The sequence below is a fragment of the Betta splendens genome, chromosome 22 (genome assembly GCF_900634795.4).
Source record: "Betta splendens chromosome 22, fBetSpl5.4, whole genome shotgun sequence".
Taxonomy (NCBI): domain Eukaryota; kingdom Metazoa; phylum Chordata; class Actinopteri; order Anabantiformes; family Osphronemidae; genus Betta; species Betta splendens.
Window position 1 is genome coordinate 4,907,874 of NC_040900.2, and position 19,997 is coordinate 4,927,870.

The 19,997-nt window shown below is 43.5% G+C and overlaps 1 protein-coding gene across 5 annotated transcripts in view; it reads right to left on the reverse strand.

Annotated features, from left to right (window-relative positions):
* Positions 1 to 237: 237 nt before the first annotated feature.
* Positions 238 to 19,997, reverse strand: part of qkia (QKI, KH domain containing, RNA binding a) — a 58,602-nt gene continuing 38,842 nt past the window's right edge. Inside the window, exons 5-8 of one of the 5 annotated variants that reach the window (XM_029139669.3) lie at positions 11,000 to 11,087; positions 9,345 to 9,785; positions 7,342 to 7,416; positions 238 to 6,126 (exon numbers count right to left, since the gene is read on the reverse strand). In XM_029139669.3, coding sequence (XP_028995502.1) covers positions 6,110 to 6,126; positions 7,342 to 7,416; positions 9,345 to 9,785; positions 11,000 to 11,087 — 621 coding nt within the window. In that variant the 3' untranslated portion in view covers positions 238 to 6,109. Of the gene's footprint in view, positions 6,127 to 6,555; positions 7,417 to 9,344; positions 9,786 to 10,999; positions 11,088 to 19,997 lie in introns of those variants that run through there. The other 4 variants (XM_029139672.3, XM_029139670.3, XM_029139668.3 and 1 more) reach the window with 4 other exon arrangements.

Genomic DNA, 19,997 nt, shown 5'->3' on the forward strand with positions numbered 1-19,997 from the left:
ATGGATTCCAGCGCTTAACGCCATGTGCGGCGAGAGCGCTCTCGCTTTCTGACCCCCGCACAAGGTCAACCTTTTACCGACGCCGGCACCAAAAGCTGCACTTTAAGGCGCTCAGACGAGTCGTTCACCTTCGATTTTTTTCATTTTCACGCGCGCCACACCTACCTTTCAACTCCGAACACACGACGTCACCGACAGAGAAGCAAAAAGGAGCAGTCCATGTAGAGCAGTCAGAGGGAAGCTTGTAAATATGGTTCTTTATTGCACACATGACATTTGTTTTCCTTTTTTTTTGTTTTGGTGTGAGCAACAAAAACTGGCATTACATGTTTTTACACCCTATTAAAAAAATCTCAGTCTAACCCTCTAGAAAACAAGGAAACAACATAAAATAAAGGCTACATCACATAAAAACGTACAAGTCCACAAAAACAGAAACAAATCTAGTGCACCACTAAATGGATGAGGAACTTACAGTATATATCATACTAGGATACTTTTAGGAAAGAAGTATTATAGGTCTAATGCAAATTAAATACAGTGAAAAAACACAAAAATCCAGTGGGGCTAAATTAGTCTGTGTGTGTTTTGGTAGCGTTTGCCCTTTAACCACCTGAGTGCTACGTTACTGAGATCAACACTGACCAGTTAACCTGCCGTTTAACTCACTGGAGGAATGTTGGTTAAACAGAACAGACGGACAGGTGAAAGGTAGTTAGTAGATAGATACACCGAAAGCCCTGCCGCGGATTTGGAGCGGCACCGAGAACTTGGCCACCAGTCGCAGCGGTCCGCAAACAGCTGCCTGGCGCACGCTGTGGTCCAATCAGAAGGAAATGACGGTTCTCAGTGGCTCAAATCGAAAACAGGACCCATTAAGCCAAAGTTTAATGGTGGGAAACAGCTGCGACCAAATCCCCCACTTTGGTCATTCTTTCCCCATTTCAGAGTGTATGTACATTGTACTGAGGGGGAAACGTGGGCACTTGGTTGAGAAAGAAAAACAAAAACAGCAAAGCCTTTGGCTCAGACAGGAAATTGGCACTTGAAAGATAAAAGTACAAAAATGTACTGTATAATTTCCCAATGGTTGGAAAAAAAGGCACTTTGTAGCTCAGAGATGCAAGAATTTAGGCAGTGTTCAAAACACATTGTGCTCTGCAAAATAACTCCATGCATAAGTGGAACGCTGGCTGGACGGATTTCAGCACCTTGTGGCACGTAGGAATCAGTCAGAACCACTACAGGTCAACGTTACAGTAATAAATAAATGGGCTCAAAATGAGAGAAAAGCCCCACCGACACTAATTCAATCAGTCCCTAGTCGCTGGTGTATAAGAAGGCGTTATTGGCAAAACACCCGGTTTGAGATCAAAGACACAATGTTAGAGATGAGAGAAATGTTAAGTTTTAATTCTTGTCTGTTGCTCGTCGAGTCACGGAGAGAAGCGGTTAAAGCCAAAGTTGTGTTTGTTGTGCAGATTTGAAAAAAAAAAAAGAGGAAAAAGCTGGAGGTATCACTCAGTGGGTTAAAGTAATAATCAGCATTAATGCAGTTAATGTTTCGCTGGTGTGTCAGTGTCAATACCTTGAATTAGTGGAGGAGGAAGAAAGCCGGACAGACGCCAGAACCCGCGACTGAAACAGCAGCACTGAGAGAACAGACGCTGTGAGGACGTCTCCCAAAGGACAAACACTAGCTTCCACTACTGGCAATAGTCAGGACGCTTTGATCCCACAGTTCTTCATATTGGTTTGGCGTTCTGGCGCGTTCAAGCCCCAGTATCAATAGGCTGGAGAGAGAGAGCTGCTCAGCCAGCAGGCAGAAGCTGCTGCTACCCAGGCACTAGAACCACCAGGAAGTCAGCTGCAGTTAAATAAGCTGCTGCATCTGAGATGGTCGCCTCATAATTCACAGTAAAGGTAATTCTTATGAGATGACGAATATGCAGTATTTGTATAGAGATTAGCACTAGTCCTGCACTAACTAATGGCTGAAACAGAGGACAACTGTGTTTGAGCTTTAGGGATTAGTTGTTTGTGGATGTGAGAGCACCGCGTGACCAGACGAATGACTTTTAATCAGCACGTGCTCTGTTCAGGAGAAGCTTGGGCCATAAATTAACCATTCGCCAAGGCAGCGTGCAACTACGAGCCGCCGCCGCACAGTGACAGAGACGGGAGCGCTAAGAGGAGACGTCAGCGGCGGCGGCGGAGGACGAGAGCGAAGAAGTCAGCAGGTTTTCTGCAGCGCGGGGGCGAGAGTGCATGAGCGGGGGGTGGGGGGGCGGGGGTGGGGGGGGTGAGCGACGCTCATCAACTCGTGCAGGTTCCAGTTAGGTCGCGTGTGGTCAGACTGTATGTGCACAGTCCAATAGTGTTTGTTTATGTAGTGCCCTTATGAACGAGTGAGTGGAGGCCAGACACCAGTTTTAATTATGTTAGTCCGTGAACCAGACCAAGGTCATACATTCATGAAACTGGTTAAAAACACAAGACAAAATATCAGCAAGTTAGTAAAATTCTTACTAAGAATGTTTTATTAAAATAAATGCCAAGAGGTTAATAAGAAAAATAACAGCATACACCATGAAAACTAAATGCAAGCATGTAAAAATACTTATGACAAACTAATAAAGTAGCTAATGAGTTAAACAAGCTGGGAATTGGCAAGAAAACAAATCAAAATATAAACAGGGAAAAGGCAACACTCCCCACGAGAGACAGCTTTCAAGATGTAAAAGAGGAAGTGGGAGGAAGAGAGGGGAGGAACAAAAGTAGTGGGTCTGATTTAAAAATAAAAATAAAGTAGCACTCAGAAACATGATTAATATACATATAAAATGAGATTAGAAAAATACATTATAAACCTGTAACAATGGCTGTTAATTACATTATCATACATGTAGTAGGCAGGCCAGAGAGAATACGGTAGGTATAGAGTCAACCTTTCACCTGATGGACTTATCCAGCCTTTCACAATGACACAGCAAGTTGTAACATTGCAGAAGGAGATTTAATACTGTCAAATGCTGAATAGCCATCACTTGCTCCGCTTTAATATTGCATTTCAATTTAAAATAATAACACTGAAAGAAAAATTCATTGACCTTTCGGCGTAACAGCATGATGAAAGAGCTATGACTAGCAAAACAAACTGCCAAGGGTAATATCGGATCTAAAAATTCCTCAATTTAATATGATGAGTTTACTTCACCTTCCAGCAATAAACTGTCAGTTGTTTCAATAACTGGAAACTGTTTGGCTGTGAAATAGAGTTGCTTGTTTCATTATCGAGTGTTTCATTTGTCAATTATAAATCGCGTGATTGTATTGACGGCGAGCAACGCACGCTGGATGCTTTTAGTTCCCAGCTGTTGAAACAAGCAACCGGACGCCGACGGGGACGACGCCCCGGACGTTTTTTCCTATTTTATTCCCCTGGACGTTATGTATTTTTCTCAGCTCACGATCAAAACATGTTCTGGCGGACGACTGCGTTGCTATTGGCAGTTCAGTTTGTTCGAGAACGTTAGGTCACAGTCATCGAAAAAAAAAAAAAAAATTAAAATCAAGACAATATCTCATGATTACTAAAAACTTAAAATAACAAAACCTGCTCATACAGCAGAGTAAAGGGCAATCAAGTCAAGAAAAAAACCAAAGTAACTTCAGGAAGACAAAACCATGGCACATATTTTAGCTGGTCAAAACGACTGCTATTCTGTTTGCATAGAATAACTCGGGTAACGCCACGATATGGCGGGCGCTACCCTGCTCGACTACTCAGAGCGTGTAACACTTCCCTCTCCTCTCTGCGCCATCTTGGTGGGTGCTGGATATCACTGAACACAACTGGAATACTCAGAACACACGAACCACTGTTGATAAGGCACTTTTAAATTGATCCTTTTAAAACGACGCGTCCTAACTCCACGGGTTGTGACTGTTTTGGTCTTCGTCTGTCTTTTCCAATTATATCCAAGGTAACAGCACTTATTCCTCACCCACCCACTATGTTTCGGTTTCCTCCCGTTACTGTTAAAACTTTTTTTTTTAATGTTTTTCAGATTTTGTAACTGCAAGTAAAGTATCAAAAGCTAAAATTGCCAAAAATAGACTTTCAATTTTTTTTCTCTTCTCCAGCACCCTGTAAAATTATCTATTTTTTGTTCTCTTCTGTATTTGTATATGCAATGACGTATCTACATTTTTATATATTTATATATATTTATATATATATATAAGACGTATGTATAAAGCAATTTGAACAGGCAGGCATGGCTTTCACATCCTATTTTTTCTTGAGAGAGTTAAACAAAAGATTGTGGGGCTCAGGAGCTGACCTACGATCACTAGGAGGTGTGACACATTGTGGATGCGCTTTTGAATGGGCTGGCGAGTGTTCAAAACAAAGTGTTCATTGTTAGTGATAAAAGTTTAAAAAAGGGATTCATCTCATTTTCATGGGCTCAGATGGTGCCTACATGTGAAACATTTAACCAGGGTTAAAAAATAAAAAACAAATACACCAAAACCAAACAAATCTGCCAAATGGTGAGATGACATAAAGGAAAGAAACACTTGTTTGGCTGATTATGGTTAATATAGAAGCCAGATAATGTGACAGAAGCATTTATATGTACATAACTTCAAAGTGCCCTTCCCCTTAGCAATGAACTGCAGCTGAGTAGCATGTTTATTTAGTGTTAATTGCCTGCGTCCACCTCCTCAGGAAAAGAAGCATAAGCCCTAATAGGCTGAAAGTCATCTGACTGCCTGGCTGGAGACAGGCACCACAAATTCACACCCTTCCAAACTCTAAAATCACAAAGATAGCCCTCTGTGAAACAGATGCATAATTGCAGATATATAATTCATTGGAAAACCCTTTGGCTAAATATGCACACATAATACTTTTTTTTTGTCTTTTCAAATCACAGCTCAGTTAAATCGTTGAGATCTTTTTGTTAAAGACATCAGGCACTGTATAATGGATGCAGTGTGGATGGGGGCACAGTGATAGCCAGTAGCTAATAAGCACTGCTCCGATGTCCCCGATGCCTCAGCACACCCTACTTTCACTGTAGTATTTAAAAACATACAGACCCGTCAGCCCAAATTAGCCCTACCCATCATGCCTTTCATAATTGCATACGTTCCTGCAGCCTACTTCAAACATTAGATTGTGGTTGTTGTTTTCCAGAGATAACCACCTGCCTCGTTTTGGCAAGTCAATTAGCTAATTAGTCAAAAACGAACAACAGAGACATCAAAATTAACTGGAGGAAATGACTCAAATGTAAAGCAAAATCTAAAAGAGAAATAAAAAAGGTTCGGAGGAAACTTAAAACAAACAAATCATAAAAAGCTCATATTGCAAACATTTCAGCCATGCGTTTTTAAAAACAGACAGGAAGCTGTTTGGAGGGGCACACCCAGAATGTGTCAGCTCATAATTACATCTTAGAGCTCAACAACGGCACATGTGAAAATGACAGAAATTAAACGAGTTAATGCGAGTGTACGTTCTCTTTCCTTCTATTTCTTTTTCTCTCCCAGTAGGTGGGTGTTGGATCGGGGCAGGCCGGGGAGCTGGGGAATTTGGTTTTGCAGGAGGGAATGGGGGGAAATCATGTGATTACTCTGAAACCAAAGGGGCTGCGTGAAGTAAATACTGACCTTTGATTCATGCGAGTGAGGTCACCAAATCAGAGTGATTAAAGGAGGGTGGGTGGGCAGGGTGGGGGTCTTTATTGCTATATAATTCAGTGCAGATTTCTGAGTAACACCGCAAACACGTCCACCCATTATATGACTCATGAAGAAAAAGAAAGAGAAAGAATGGGAATTAAACTCAATAAACAAAAGGGAAAAAATGAATATTACACAACTTTTTTGGGGTTTTGTTGTGTTTCTGTGAAGACTCTGCGTTGGTTTCTATTTTTTGTCAGAACGTGTTAGGATAACTGTACGGGCAGACGCCTCTCTCTTTCTCTCACTTGTGTCCGAGAGGCTAGCAAAAGGCAATTACCAGTTAACTGATCAGCAGGCAGGCTTGGGGCGGCTCGTCATTGGGTGAAGAGTTCAGAGGTCAGAAGGTCATGTGTTAGTTGCCGGTGGGGGCTAGGTGGTTAGAAACAAAAACAAAACAAACAGAAAGAAAAGATAGAAAGGATATTAGTGTCAGCAAGAAGAGACTGGAATGACATCATTTTAACAATAAAATGAATGCAATCTCTTATGTTGGCCCCTGCTCATACTTCCCCTGCCAGTGTGGGAACTACACAGCTATGATCCCAACTACTAAGCCCACACCCTTAATCAGGCAGCTTGCTGGTTTCATTTAAGTGCACATTGCCCCCACAACCAAAAACAGAAGCAAAGAGGTCGAACAGACAAACGAAGTAACAGAACTCTAGTGTTTTAGTGTCTGTCAAGTTTAAGTGCAAGTAACAAACAGTGTGATTAGTGGTAAGGAGACTTACGATAACTAATGTTATGTGACGAGAACTGAGACTAGTGTTAAATGTGCAATGAATAGATGAATCGATGTTTTCCGATTCTTTCTCTTTATTTAGCAGTATATTTTATAGAATATAAATATACACAAGAACCATAAATACATTTGATATAAAATGCTCAAATATAAAAATGACAGTACCTCATGTACAACTGAAATATTAAAAATGTAATTTAGCTTTATTTATTTTTTTTATATATTTGCAATACACTGGAGAGAATGCAAGCTACCTCCGCTCATGTCTGTGCGTGTCTGTCGTCCATAGAAAAATAAAATCCTAAATAAATTTTAACTTTCAAGGTGAAATGGTGCCTGGTAGCAGCACGGCTACCTGTCGTCTGCCTAGCAGGTCTCTCGTAGTTTAGAAATGCTTCTCCTTATTTTCTGCTCCTTATGAGCCAAGGAGATAAATCATGTATGGGAACAAGCGTGCCCCATTTTAGGCTCTAATCTCACATCAGAGGAATGTCATTATACAGCTTCCACACTGCCTGCAAAGTACTACCTGTTCCTGGCTTCACAGCTGCATAAACCAAAAGCTGTTAAGATCACTTCTGCCTGAGCTTTGACATATACATAGCCTACATACACTGTATATGTACAGTAAGTACTACATGTAAACAAAATGTGCATATCACATTCAACCATTTAGCTGGTGTGGATGTGTGGGAGAAGAAGAGTGGTGAGGGAGAGGAAAACAAAAAGGTACAACACAGACAATATACGAAATCCCAACTAAGGCATCAAGGCATAATAGGCATAATAATCATGGAAATGCATCAGTCAATAGCAAAGTGTAGCTAGGAGACTAAACTGACCTCTGTCAGCGGTCACAATCCTTTGGTAAGGATGGACCCGCGTGTCATGCCGTCTCACTTTAGTAGCCATTGCACCTAGATTGTAACAGGTCCACAAGGTTAGAAACCGTTCACTTTAAGGAAGGGAAAAACAGTCATCTTTTACAGTAATAACATTCACATTTTAACCATTATCATTATAATGTCTGGATAATACAACAATACACAGAACAGCAACGTAACACAGAATATAGTACATATACACACACACACACACACACACACACACCACGTACTTAACGCTACAAAAGGTAGTAGAAAAACATAATAACCTTTTTGGAGATTAACCTTACGTATTTAAAATGCATAACTGAAGTAATAAGATTCCACAGTGCTCAGAGTTATATAGAGGGCTCTTTGAAAAGGGGGAGGTAAGGGTTCAGGCTCCTGGGCTGTCTGGAAAAATAACGGGATTCATCCTGTGGGATCCACGAGGATTGAGAGAAATTTGTCTCTTTATTTTGAAAGGTGGGGAAATCCAATACAAGTCTGATGGTAATTGAATAGTGCCAGACACCACCTGCCTCTTCCTCTCCCTCGCTTTCATTTTCTCTATCCCTCTTACGCCGTTTCTCTCTAGGTCAATGTGCTCACACGCAGTAGACGCTGTCATTTTCCTCCTATATTTGTCACAACTGATTCCTTCCTGCTGCGGTGCCTGTACACAAACACACTGGTCCTGTGTCAGGCTACGTCTAAATAGAATAAAAATGTGGTGTGCAGAAATTAGGAGGGGAGAAGAAGAGAGGACAACGTTTTGTTCTGGGTTTGTTAAAATTCTGTTTGCCTGATGACTTCCTCCACTACGCAAAGGCCTCAACACGTCCTAATTCTCACAGAAGTCGATGTCGGCCACATACAGAAGCGCAGGCCGTCGGGCTAAGTGCACGAGACGGTGCCAGTGCGAGAGTGAGTGTGTTCCACAGGGCTCGGTCTTGCTGAAGGCACCAATCAATAGTGTGAGTAAATAAAATGCTCTAAGCTGGTGTAACCCTGCAAGTTAAAGAGAGAAAAGCCAGCCAGCTGCCCCTGTCTGTTCTACACATGACTCCCAGAGGGACCTCAAACACACAGGTCAGCTAAAACCACCCTTGTCTGCAGCTCCCTTACGATGCTGTGGACAACATTAGAGGTGCAATGTGTCAAATTAAAGGTGGAAAGCTACTGACTAAGGCCTCTGCTGTCTACAAGTAAAAGCTTTGCCTTTTGTAAACCACGTCAATAACACATACCGTGTTCATTCCAGACTATTTTAACTCTGGAAGTTCAGTCGTCTCTTTGGTAGCAGATGTGTTGAGCTTAAAGCACCTCTGTCTGAGAATAAAAATAATATATAGATCCTTATACTGAACTGCAGTCCTGACAGGATCTCCAGGGAACGTAAGGTATTAGCACAGAGCTGAAGTTCAAGAGGGGTGAACCTAAGACAATGGCATGAGGGGAGGGAGAAGAAAAAAAAATCTGAAGACTGGGGGAATTTAATGAACATCCCCAATGGGAGTGAGAGAGGGACGATCTAGAGGCATCAAGCCCTGCCTGAAGAGAACAGCGCAGAGAGATGATTTCAAAAGCTGCAGAAATCCAAAGGGATCTGCCGCCAGACTGAATATGCCTCCAGGCCAGTGCATGAAAGGGTTAGAGAGCAAGCTGCGTGTATATGAGCATGTTTCTGTCAGCATGCCTCATTTCACACACAACCAAGTCCTCCTATATGAGCCTCGCAAAAAAAATAAAAAGAGAGAGATGTAAACCTGAGAGCACAACCGTTTGGCGAGAGCACAACTAAAACCACAAGGCCTAACGTATAGAGAACTTCCCAAAGCCTAGCCCTCACATAGTTTTGTCCCCCTTTGTCCATTTGAGCCAAATACTGTAGCAGGCCTTCCCATTACCAAGAGCTCCACCAGCACATCCACCCTGTGAGTTTGATTGCTTTGTTCCTCAGGTGGACACGACATATTTACCTTTCAACAAGTCCTGACTGTGGCTCATGGAAGCTGCGTCCAGCACCCCAGCTCCGGGGTAAAACAAGCTTGCCTCCTGTCCAGGCTGGCTAAAGTTGGCCGCTGTACCTGCTGCACCCATGCTTCCCCAGGCTCTCTTACCTAGAACCCCACTGTGCTCGATGGGGTACTCCAGTAGGGAGGTGGGTGCCAGGGCGTAAGGGTACTCGTAAGGGGTTGTGTAGATTAGCCCTGCTTCCGGTGTGGGAGGCACCAGGGTGGGAGTGCCATTGGGCAGCATGGCAGCCATCTGAGTAGGCCGGATGAGGTTCATGATGGGAGCTCCAGCTGGTGTTGGGGGCCGGAGTGCCTGGGGAGGCAACACTTGACCTGCGGGGGCCGCTATGAGACGTGGGCCCTGAGCAGCCGCTGCTGCCGCTGCAAGAGAGAACGCAAGGGTGGCTGCCATAAGCAAGAGAGTGAAGGACAGGAGTGGACAGAAAGAAAGAAGACGAGACACAAGGTGTAGCGTGGTCGATCGTAATCGCAGATGAACAGGGAAGGGTGAAAATACAGAGAAGGAAAAGGAACAGAAAGTGGCAGGGAGAGAGGGGAGAGGGGCAAAAAGGAAAATTAGTCCATGCAATGATCATGGTGGTGAACCACAAAAGCCACAATCTGCAAAACGAGAAAAATAAAAACACAACCCCTCACACCAAAACACAAAAAGCACAAAATGCTGCTGCTGCCATCCCAAGGTGTCCTAAGCATACCGATCACCACAGCAGCTACACATGTATACACTGGAAACGGCACAGGTGAAGTAAATAACACACACAAACATAAATAGAGCTGTTGACGTGTAGAGGACTCGGAGCGACGGTCACGGTGGCGGCACCTTACGCTGAATGAGCTAAAAAAAATGTCCATCCTCTACAAAGTCAACAGTTTATTTACGTTGTCGGACAGAAATAAACACACAAAAATATTCATTGAAGTGCTCGAGCATTAGCACGTGCTACAAGCTGTGCCACTTGAGCATCAATATCAAGCGATAGGATAACTGTGGTTGGCTAGGTCATCATGGCTAACATTTGTTCAGACGTTGGCAAAGGAACAAAATCAGTCACTATAGTTCATGTGAGTCTGACATACAGGAGCCAGTTTAGAAGCACATCTAGTGAATTTTAAATGACAATACTGCTAAATCTCCATAAACTGGATTCCTGCGTCAGACTGCATTTTGGATGGAGGTGCAAACGCTGCAGGCGTGAACTAGTGACTAACATGCAGAGTTTAGCGGGTGGAATTTAGCAATGTGCTGAAGGTTTAGCGTGTGCCAACAGCAAAAGACAGGGAGAGACTGCGTCTGGACTGCAGGGGAAAAGATTGGTTGAGCTAGAGAAATGTATGCAGGAAAATGAAATGGAAGTCGCCCTACTGGTGTTCAGGTACGTACACTTGAGAAAGAGAGGTGTGGTAGTGGTCAGAGGAAATATGATGATATGTACTGATGCTACATTAAACTGCATGAATGTATTAGGCAATGAGAACTAAAGTAAAACGTGTTTCTCTAAGTGGGTTACGCGTGATCTACAGTTAAAATATGAGTTTGTTGTGCAAATTAGATGGTTTCACAGTGAGCGAGCCTGAGTGTGTTCGCGCAGCTCACTTACGTGTTTTGATGTTGTTGTCTCTGTATGTTCCGTTGAGAATCGCCAGCTCCATCAGCTGCATTTTCTTCAAATTGTCTTCTCCCTCCGCCTGCAAAGAACACAACACTTCAGCGTCTATCCACAATGAAAGGCTAAAAACTAATTCCATGTAGCTGAAGCCAACTGTGATAATTCACACGATGGCCATTTTGCGTATTTCCAGAGCCTGGGTGTTCTGAGGTGGGGCAGCAGAGTTGTTTAGGCTGGTTATCTGCTGACAAAAAGCTCTGCTTGAACTGGCTTTAGGGAAACAGACATAGGGATAATCTAAAGTGTTGTTGTCATGGCAAAGTGCCTTGTTGTTACAGAATGCTGACAGAGACATTAAGTGTGGGAATGCATATTCATAATCCATATCAAAATGATAATTACTGTAATTTTCTTTGCTCCCTTGTGCGCAATAACCGTCCTGGCTAATGTCAGTCCTGTCAATTAATGTTTGGATAAATAAATACAAAAGCAGCAGCCACTGTCATTATCACCAAATTAGGGGCTGAAATTATTCACGGAAAGCAATTAAGATAGTAGCCCTCCTCCCACTCACACCCATCCATTCCGCACCCCCCTCCAAAAAAAAAAAAAAAAAAAACTCCATTTCCCCTGAAGCGACTGAACTCTCAATAACCATGACAACACAAAAGCCCCTGTGATTTTACAGGTTGTACATCATAATTCAAGTAGGGCCTTAAGTGAATTGTTCTCCATTGTAGGTAGGTGGAAGCCTCCATTGACCTCATGACCTTTAATCACTGAAGTCATGCCTCTTGCTACAAAATGGCACAACTTGGAGGCAATTCTTACATTTATTAACATAAATATTTCCTAAAATGCATCAATTCATTAACAGTGATAAAAGCTCGGAAGACAATGCTGGACTTCTGTGTCTGATCGAGTCCGTCGCCTAGAGTAATTCAAAGTTCAGCAACACTGCTACATTCAAAGAAAGAAAGACAGTGAGAGAGAGAGAGGAAGAGGGGGGAAAAAGGAGGGAGCGCTCATTGTTAAGCCCTCCCTCGAGACTCCTCTTCAACACAGCCACATAGAGTGAGAGAAAGAGTGAGGTTAAGCAAGAGAGAAAGTGACAGAGGTGGGTCTCCCTTGACTAAATATAAAGGCAGTGGCTTCACAGTAGTCACTGTACTCAGCTCTGTGTGTTGTGCGACGTATAGTGAACCACAGAGGTGCCAATTAAGCAAAGAAATTCACTCTCTCCTTCAGTATTTCCAGGCTGTTACCTATTAACGGTGGTGGGTTGTGGAGACAAAAAGCCAGTACTGCAGCGTTGAGCTTCACAGAGCTGTTAAATATTACGTAGCCTTCACATTGATTCTCCATAACGCCGTAATCTACACGTAAAGCGAGTCTCGCATTCATTCACTGATGCTAAAAAACACGTTTGTTGATATTTTAAGCACTTTTACTTTAGCATTAACACAAACATGCACAATCATCATTAGAGTCACCTGACAAAGTCCCAACACTGAACATGACCCAGGTCAACAGCAAACACGATCAAGTAAACTCTGATCAGTTTACAGCCGAGTTGACCATCAATTACATGCTTCAACTATTACTGTAAGTGTAACACACACAAAAGGACCCAGAACTAGCTATCAATCCCATCATGCAGTGTGCAAAGCGTCCTTTATATCATTTTCTACTTTAGTTAACGATGTCTCTAATTAAATCAGACTTTGACCTCTACAACGCTGTGCAATATGAAAGCCAATAAACAAGTCTGCTAAAATGTACTAATGACTCTCACAAATTAAACAGCTGTTTGTCTTCCTTCTTTGTATGCATGTCTCCCTGAAAGTGTGTCTGTGGCTGTTTGGAAGTTGGCCAAGGCAAAGTGATAACAAAGCAGAGATGAGAGAAAGAAAAAGGACAATGAATGTAACTAGTTAACAGACAGCCGTGTAGGACTTTATGAATAATGCTCATGGACCCTATGAATTAATGTATATGTTCAAGGGGGTCGCTGGCAGCCGGCTGCAGCTCAGGACAAGCACATGCTGGGATATGAGCACGGGGGTTGTTTGTGTGTGCTGTATGATGATGGATCAGCGGGGTTGCTGGGGTTAAATGGGCGCAGGGGAAGAGGGTGCCACAATCCATCCAACTCTGCACAGGCAGCGCGCTGCCTGTTGAGAGGGGAGACACACAAAAATAGAGGGCACGAGCACAGATGCTGCTGCGAGGATGAGCTAGGTGCGTGCTGCTGCTGCACGCGAAAATGCGTGTATCCCCAGCGGAGCGCTGCCGATTTAGTTCCATCTTCTCACTAACACAGTTTGTTAGCCGAAGCACCCAAATCCCAGTAGATGATCTCTGTTTTACATCTGTAACAAGACCATTTTTCCCCTCCAACTGTAACGCTGCCCTATCTGTCTGGTTTTGGACAGGAGCTGGATGAGAGCAAAACCATAAGATAATAGCTCACTACTGCAGTGAAGTTGGACTGACTTGTGTTGTGTAGTGCTGGGTTTGCTGGGCTGATTACCTGCAGCAGAAGCACAGATTAAATGAATATTTGATGATCAGTATGAGGAAGAGCAGCCAACATTATAATGCAATTGCCTTGCTTAAGGTGCTGCCACAATTAAAAGCCTTCCCAGTCAGAAAGTGCCCCCCAGACGCAGCTACCTCTAAAATCACGTGTGCAACTGTGGCACATGTGTCTGTAAAGGCCTGGATGACACCTCCAGGAGTGGAAAACCGCTGAATTACTGAGTAAGACATGAGCAGAGGAAATTTTACTTTATATTCCTAATATGCACACACACACACAGATGTGCCTCAACAGAAAACACACACACACGCATGCACGCAAACCCCTGTCCATCAGCGACAAAGCCACTCAATAAAGCTGCTCTATCCACAAGAATCAGATTCAATCAATGAGGCCTATTTGTGAAATCAGCAGAGCGGTAAAAGCTATCAGGGAGGAGCAAGACAGTGGGATGAGGGAAGGGGGAAAGAGGAGGAGGAGGAGGAGGAGGGAGGAGAATGGAGACAGGGAGTGATGAGCTGAAGTAGGTGAGCCATGTCTTACTGCCAGCCTGCCAACCCTGCCACGAGGTCACAAGATGCATCTAAATCACTGTCATGCTTCACTCTCGTGTCTCTCCTCTGGTCAGAGCTTGTATCCACATGTTGATGGATACAAACTCTGGCCAGAGCCCACTGTTAGACAATACCTAGCTTATGTTTAGTGGTTTGTTTTATGTTTAGTGCTAGTGATTTCCTGTGATTACATGTGGGGAAAGCGCAGACAACAGGTGAGTGGTCGTCTGACAGTCTTCCAAAAGACGTACCCTCACTCGCTCCCCTGACATGCAAATCCCAGGCCTCCACCACCATCGCAGCCACGGATGAAAACAACAGGCGCCTGGATTAGGTGGGATGAAAATGCTTACAGTGTATGCCTATGGCTGCAACTGAGGGGGAGGTTTTGCTCATATCTGGCAAGAGTCACTGTTCACTAACAGCTCGGAGAGATGAAATGATGAGCGGGGAGCGACAGACAGGTGGAACAAAACACGGCATCACGACGAGAAAAAGTGCTGCGGAGCAAATGCAAGCGAAAGCGTGAATGATTGTCTTTGAGTTGGTGCGGAGATGGAGAGATATGCAGGAAGAACAAAGGGAGCGCTGCAGAATACGAGACGGGGAAAGACAGGCCGCGTTGTGAAAACCAATTTATCTGCTCCCTAGTGGGCTGACACTGGCTAAGGCCTGCTTTTCTACTTTGGCCTCACTGCCAGTCATCACAAACAGACGTATGCACAAATGTGTGTACACACACGCACGTGCACACACACACACACACACACACACGTCTTAGACCTTTACAGGGCCAGGGTCAGGCTCTCTCCAAACTACTCCAATTACCTCAGCAGTAAACACAGCCTGCCCTAGCTGCCTCCTGAGATACAGAGGGGCAGAACAGCGAATGAGAAGGGGGGTGTGGGGGGGTGCAAACGCTGGTGGAGGAGCTGCAGGGAGGGAGGAGTCGTTAACTTCATGTCGACGGGTGGAACTATATCTGGCAGGAGCTAGTTTTTCTACCATTCCCCTCCCTCTCTATGTTCATTTTGGTTCTTTCCCAAACTTCAACATCTGGATCCCTCCTGCTACACTGCCAAGATGACTTACCAACAAATCCACCCTCCAGAAGTGGGGATGAAGGAGAAGAGGAGGCACTTCTAGCAAGCTTTAAAACCTCTTTACAATAAATAAATAAATGAGGAAAGTTCAAATCAGTTCAAGTTGAGTAAAGCAAAGTTGGGTTAGGGACTCAAGAACAACCTGAATCCTAGGTTTGCATACACAAAACTATGAATCAAGCACTTCTGGAAAATGTACACAGATTCATCCATACGTCAGGTAATATCAGAAAAGGAAAACAACATGGGATCAAAACAACCACAGATCATAAATCTAAAAAAAGGACTTTTCTCCCATTTCTCCACTCTTTCATAAAAGCCATGTTAAGAGGGTGTCGGAGTAAGTGCTGCATGTCCTTTCTCAAATTCACTGTTGCACTTTCAAAAAGGTAATTTTCTTTCGCTTGCAATCTCCTTGGCTTTTATTTTTTGTAAATGTATCTGCCAAGGGAATCAGACCTCAACTGTATTTTCATTTTCCCCAAAAGACTAACTATGCAATCCCCTGCAACTCTACTCCCTGACCGTCTTATAACTTCACAACACTCCCCAAAGCCTCTTCATTCCTTCTTTCCTAGCTCACAGACAGCTCTGTTAGCGACGTGCGCCATTAGTCATGCTAAATCACCAACACCCTAGTTCATTAGCATAGAAGTGAACCTGACTCCAGTCAGATTATTACAAACACATCATGGCTGCACCGCCCCATTACTGTCAATCACCAGCTTACCGAGGTACAGTTAGAAGTGACACATTAAAGTCAACCAACTCCTAATACTTCACTTTCTAAATCATAACAAATCTGTTAAATGCCAAGGCCTCATTAAATGTGCTGCCCCTGTTCTGTCTGTTGTAGTACTGCTGGATGTTCTGGAAAAAAGCAGTAATATGTGGAAGTCAATTTATTGTCACAGCTTCAAGAATATTGTTCATATGCATTAGATCTCCATTTTTAGGGTCTATGGCACTTATAAGATGCTTTTTGTGCTGTACAGGAGTGAAGAGGACAACCTTTGTACTGTGCTCAGTCCATATCAATCAATATAAAAAACAGAAAAAAATTTCCTCCAATCAAACGTTTTTTTTTTTTAAATCTAGGTTGGTATTTCATGTAACATAACAGGTTTATAGGCAGATTAAACAAAAAAATATATATATATAAAAAAAAAAAAAAATCAGAGACAGCAACGTGATTCAAAAATATTAAGTCTCAATGACCTGCACTGGCTTAGAAAAACAGATGATGTTAAAGGCTAAAAGCAGGAGCAGGATTGTTGTACAATCCAACAAACAGCTGTGCGTTTGTCTCGTTGTCATCTGTCCCCTGCCTTCTGATATTATCCCATCTCATTCCCAGTTCATATTCCCCATTTGCACACCCAATCTCTACATTATTCATCCACTGTGTTTTCATTTCTCTGTCCACCCTCCATGTCCTCCCCTCACGTTACCCCCCATTCCAGCAGGCTGCCAGCCGGTGTATTGTTCTGTCATTGCGATCCTTTAATGCCATCAATCGAGCAGGGAATATCTTGAAAGGATTTGGCTAGGGATGATTTGGGAGCTTTAAATACTGCTAGGGATTTGCATCAGATTCAGAGATCCTGACTCAGTGCTCATCTCTGGAGTCCTTTACCAAAACAGGCATCCAAGAATTCTAACCTGGGACATTAGGAATAAATTCAGACAAAATATTAACATTTTAACTATATATTGAGAGACATTTCTTGGGGGTCATTAGTTTATCTGGCTTAATCCGAAAAGATAAAACAAGTCAACAATGTCAACATGTGACAGATATCGGATATAAGTAAGTCACTTTTATAATTGAAAAATACCGCTATAGTAATTCTGCCAATTTTGAGCACAGAGCAGCCCAGTTACAAACGATGGTATCCGTTTAATGCAGACATATTACAATGCATTACTGAAAAGCAATATGGATTGTAATATTTCTATTTTCAGTGTGTGTTACAGATGCATGGCAGCTCTGACCATATAAAAACAGATTTCAACTGAGCTTTTTGAAAGGAAAAATGAAATATGTGGTTTTAGCTTTGCCCCATTGAACACAATCGAAGTCTCACCGCGGGGAAAAAAAAACAGCCAGAGCAACAGACAGCAGTACTGCAAACATCACCACTTAAACAATGTAAAAAGAGGAACGAAGGGGGCTATGATAAACAAAGCAAATGTAACCAGGCGAGGAAAGAGAGGTGTAGAAGGGAGGCTTCTATACTCAGGACACCATGGAGCAGACAAAGCAAGCCATCAGCCCAGACTTGGCTAGTGGGACTGAAAGAATGGAGTTTGAAATGACTTGAGCGATGCCTGGCAGACCGGGCTGCAGACTGTAGGAGCTGAATCTGACAGGCGGCCTTTGGGCTCTATGAACGCTGAGCTCTACACAATCCTATTTTCCTGCCTAAACATTGGGACACACAGTCGCTGGAGAGGCTGAGATGAAAGCGCTGTGTGTGCATGTGTGTTCCCACTCCCTTGGCAAAGCTCTGAAGAAGTTCATACACTACAGCAGAAGGATAATGTCTAAAGGGGTGTGTGTGTGTGTGTCTGTGTCTGTGTAAGAGACAATGAGCGAATGACAAAGACAATGTGCATAAGTCTTGATCACTGCTTACACACACTGGAGTTGTGGGGCCCTAACCACATTTTCTCGACAGATGACCCACAGGCATATGCACATGTGAACACACACACACACACACACACACACACACACACACACACACACACACACACACACACACACACACACACACACACACACACACACACACACACACACACACACACACACACACACACACACACACACACACACACACACACACACACACACACACACACACACACACACACACACACACAGCTGCATTTCCTTGCCTCTGTAAGGGGATTAAGGGGACCTTCAAAGAGCAGCTGAGAGATTGGCCAGGGCCCTTCAGCGTCCCTTTCCTCGCCACTGGAGGACAAGGGCAGATTAAAACTGCCTGCGCCTCTCAGCCTGCCGTGTTACCTGCCTCCTCATCCTGCGCTCTGTATTAGGATACTTGAAACCCTGCCTGGAGGAGCCGAGCACAACCAGCTGGATTAGAGAGAATGCTATGTTGGAATGATGTGGTCAGGGACCAACCTGCCGGTGTAAGAATGGATATTAACAAGGCAGCACAAGTTAATTTTGTAAGTGGTGCAGAGAGCCCTTCACTGGGGAACATGGAGGACTTAAAAACCTAAATGAATGAGACAAGTTTGTTCATCGAGTTCGTAACATGGGTATTTGTCGCTCAATTACTTATGATTATAACCTGGTGCTGCTATATTTGTCACTATTACACGTACCTCTTTCTAATCCTAAATGTCAATAAATATTCATTTTACTGTGCTTCTCTCTTGGCTTCTCAAATGTGACACTGAGTTTATCAATAACAGACTGAGAAAACAAGTGAAATAATAGATGCCATTAGGCGGAAAAGTCATTGTAATTTGAATACCTTACTGCCATTTTGTGTATCTGGCTATCTTGATCAGTAATTCAGCCACGCAGCTTTGATACTTCTCATACTTATCATTTGTCCTCTGCATTTAAGTGCAAAGGCTACAACCACTTACTATAGAGAGATATCGTGTCCCCTAGATGTATAGACCTATCATGAGCACAAGGGCAAAGCAATCAGCAGTGTCTCATGTCGGAGACCTTTAATTGTTGAGCGTCTTTTAATCAGTATTTATTTTAAATGGATGCAGGTTGTTCAGCTGCAGACTCAGTTCATTAGGAGTATTTCTGCTAAATGTAGGCGGTAGAGTGGTCAAGCCTCTTCAGGCTGACACTGGCTGAAGAAGCCTGTCTACAGTACGTAATGTCTTTACTTTCATTTCCTGGCCCCAGCAGGTAAAGTAATACAAGGCAAGGGAAGGCTGCCAGGTGTAGGCAGGTTGTTCCCTACAGGGGTATGGTTTCTTTAGGGTCAGAACCACCTGTCTGCCCCCCAGGAGAGCCGTGGAGTTTGAGATGAGGAAAGGTGGGCAGATGGCGATGTGGAGAGGAGCAATGGCGGGGTAGGAGCCCTCGGGCCAAGGGACGTGTATATATGCAAGTGTGCAGACACGGCCAGTCGCTTCTCTTTCTGGTCACTTCTCACACAACAAGCCATCAAATCATGATGCAGTGATCATTATTGGCACAAGTGTCTGAAAAGCCACATCTGTTTCCCGCGGTACAACAGTTTAAAGTGGTCGATTCTAATTACCCACTTATCACCTCTAGATCATTAATCTGTGGTGATTTATACATCACACAGTTTAAGTGTTTGCTCTTCTTGACTCTTTTGGTCACAGGGTTTCAACGTGTCTTCAAAGTTCCTGTCTCAACTGTATTGCCAGGTCACTGACTGGAGTAAAAATGGAATGAGGGAAAGGATAATGATGCAAATGAAAAACAAATGATGACTTGGAGGTGGTCACACTGCCTCCAGGTCAACGTTGGTCTCCAGTGACTGAGAATGAGATTAAAAACAGTGAGACAACAGAACAGCAGCATTGGCGGAGGAGCACAGTGATGCAGACCTACTCAAGTAGGTCGCCAAGTCAAGGAAGCCAATTAAAAAGATGATTAACATTCATATGGGAGATGCAGCATCTATGTGCAGATGGGATGGGCTCACCATCCTCTCACATACACAAGAGCACACTTATATAATGAGAGCAGTGAACAGTGCAGTCCAGCCTGTTGTAACCGTGCTGTCCAGGGAGGTGGAGAGCAAGAGGTTAAT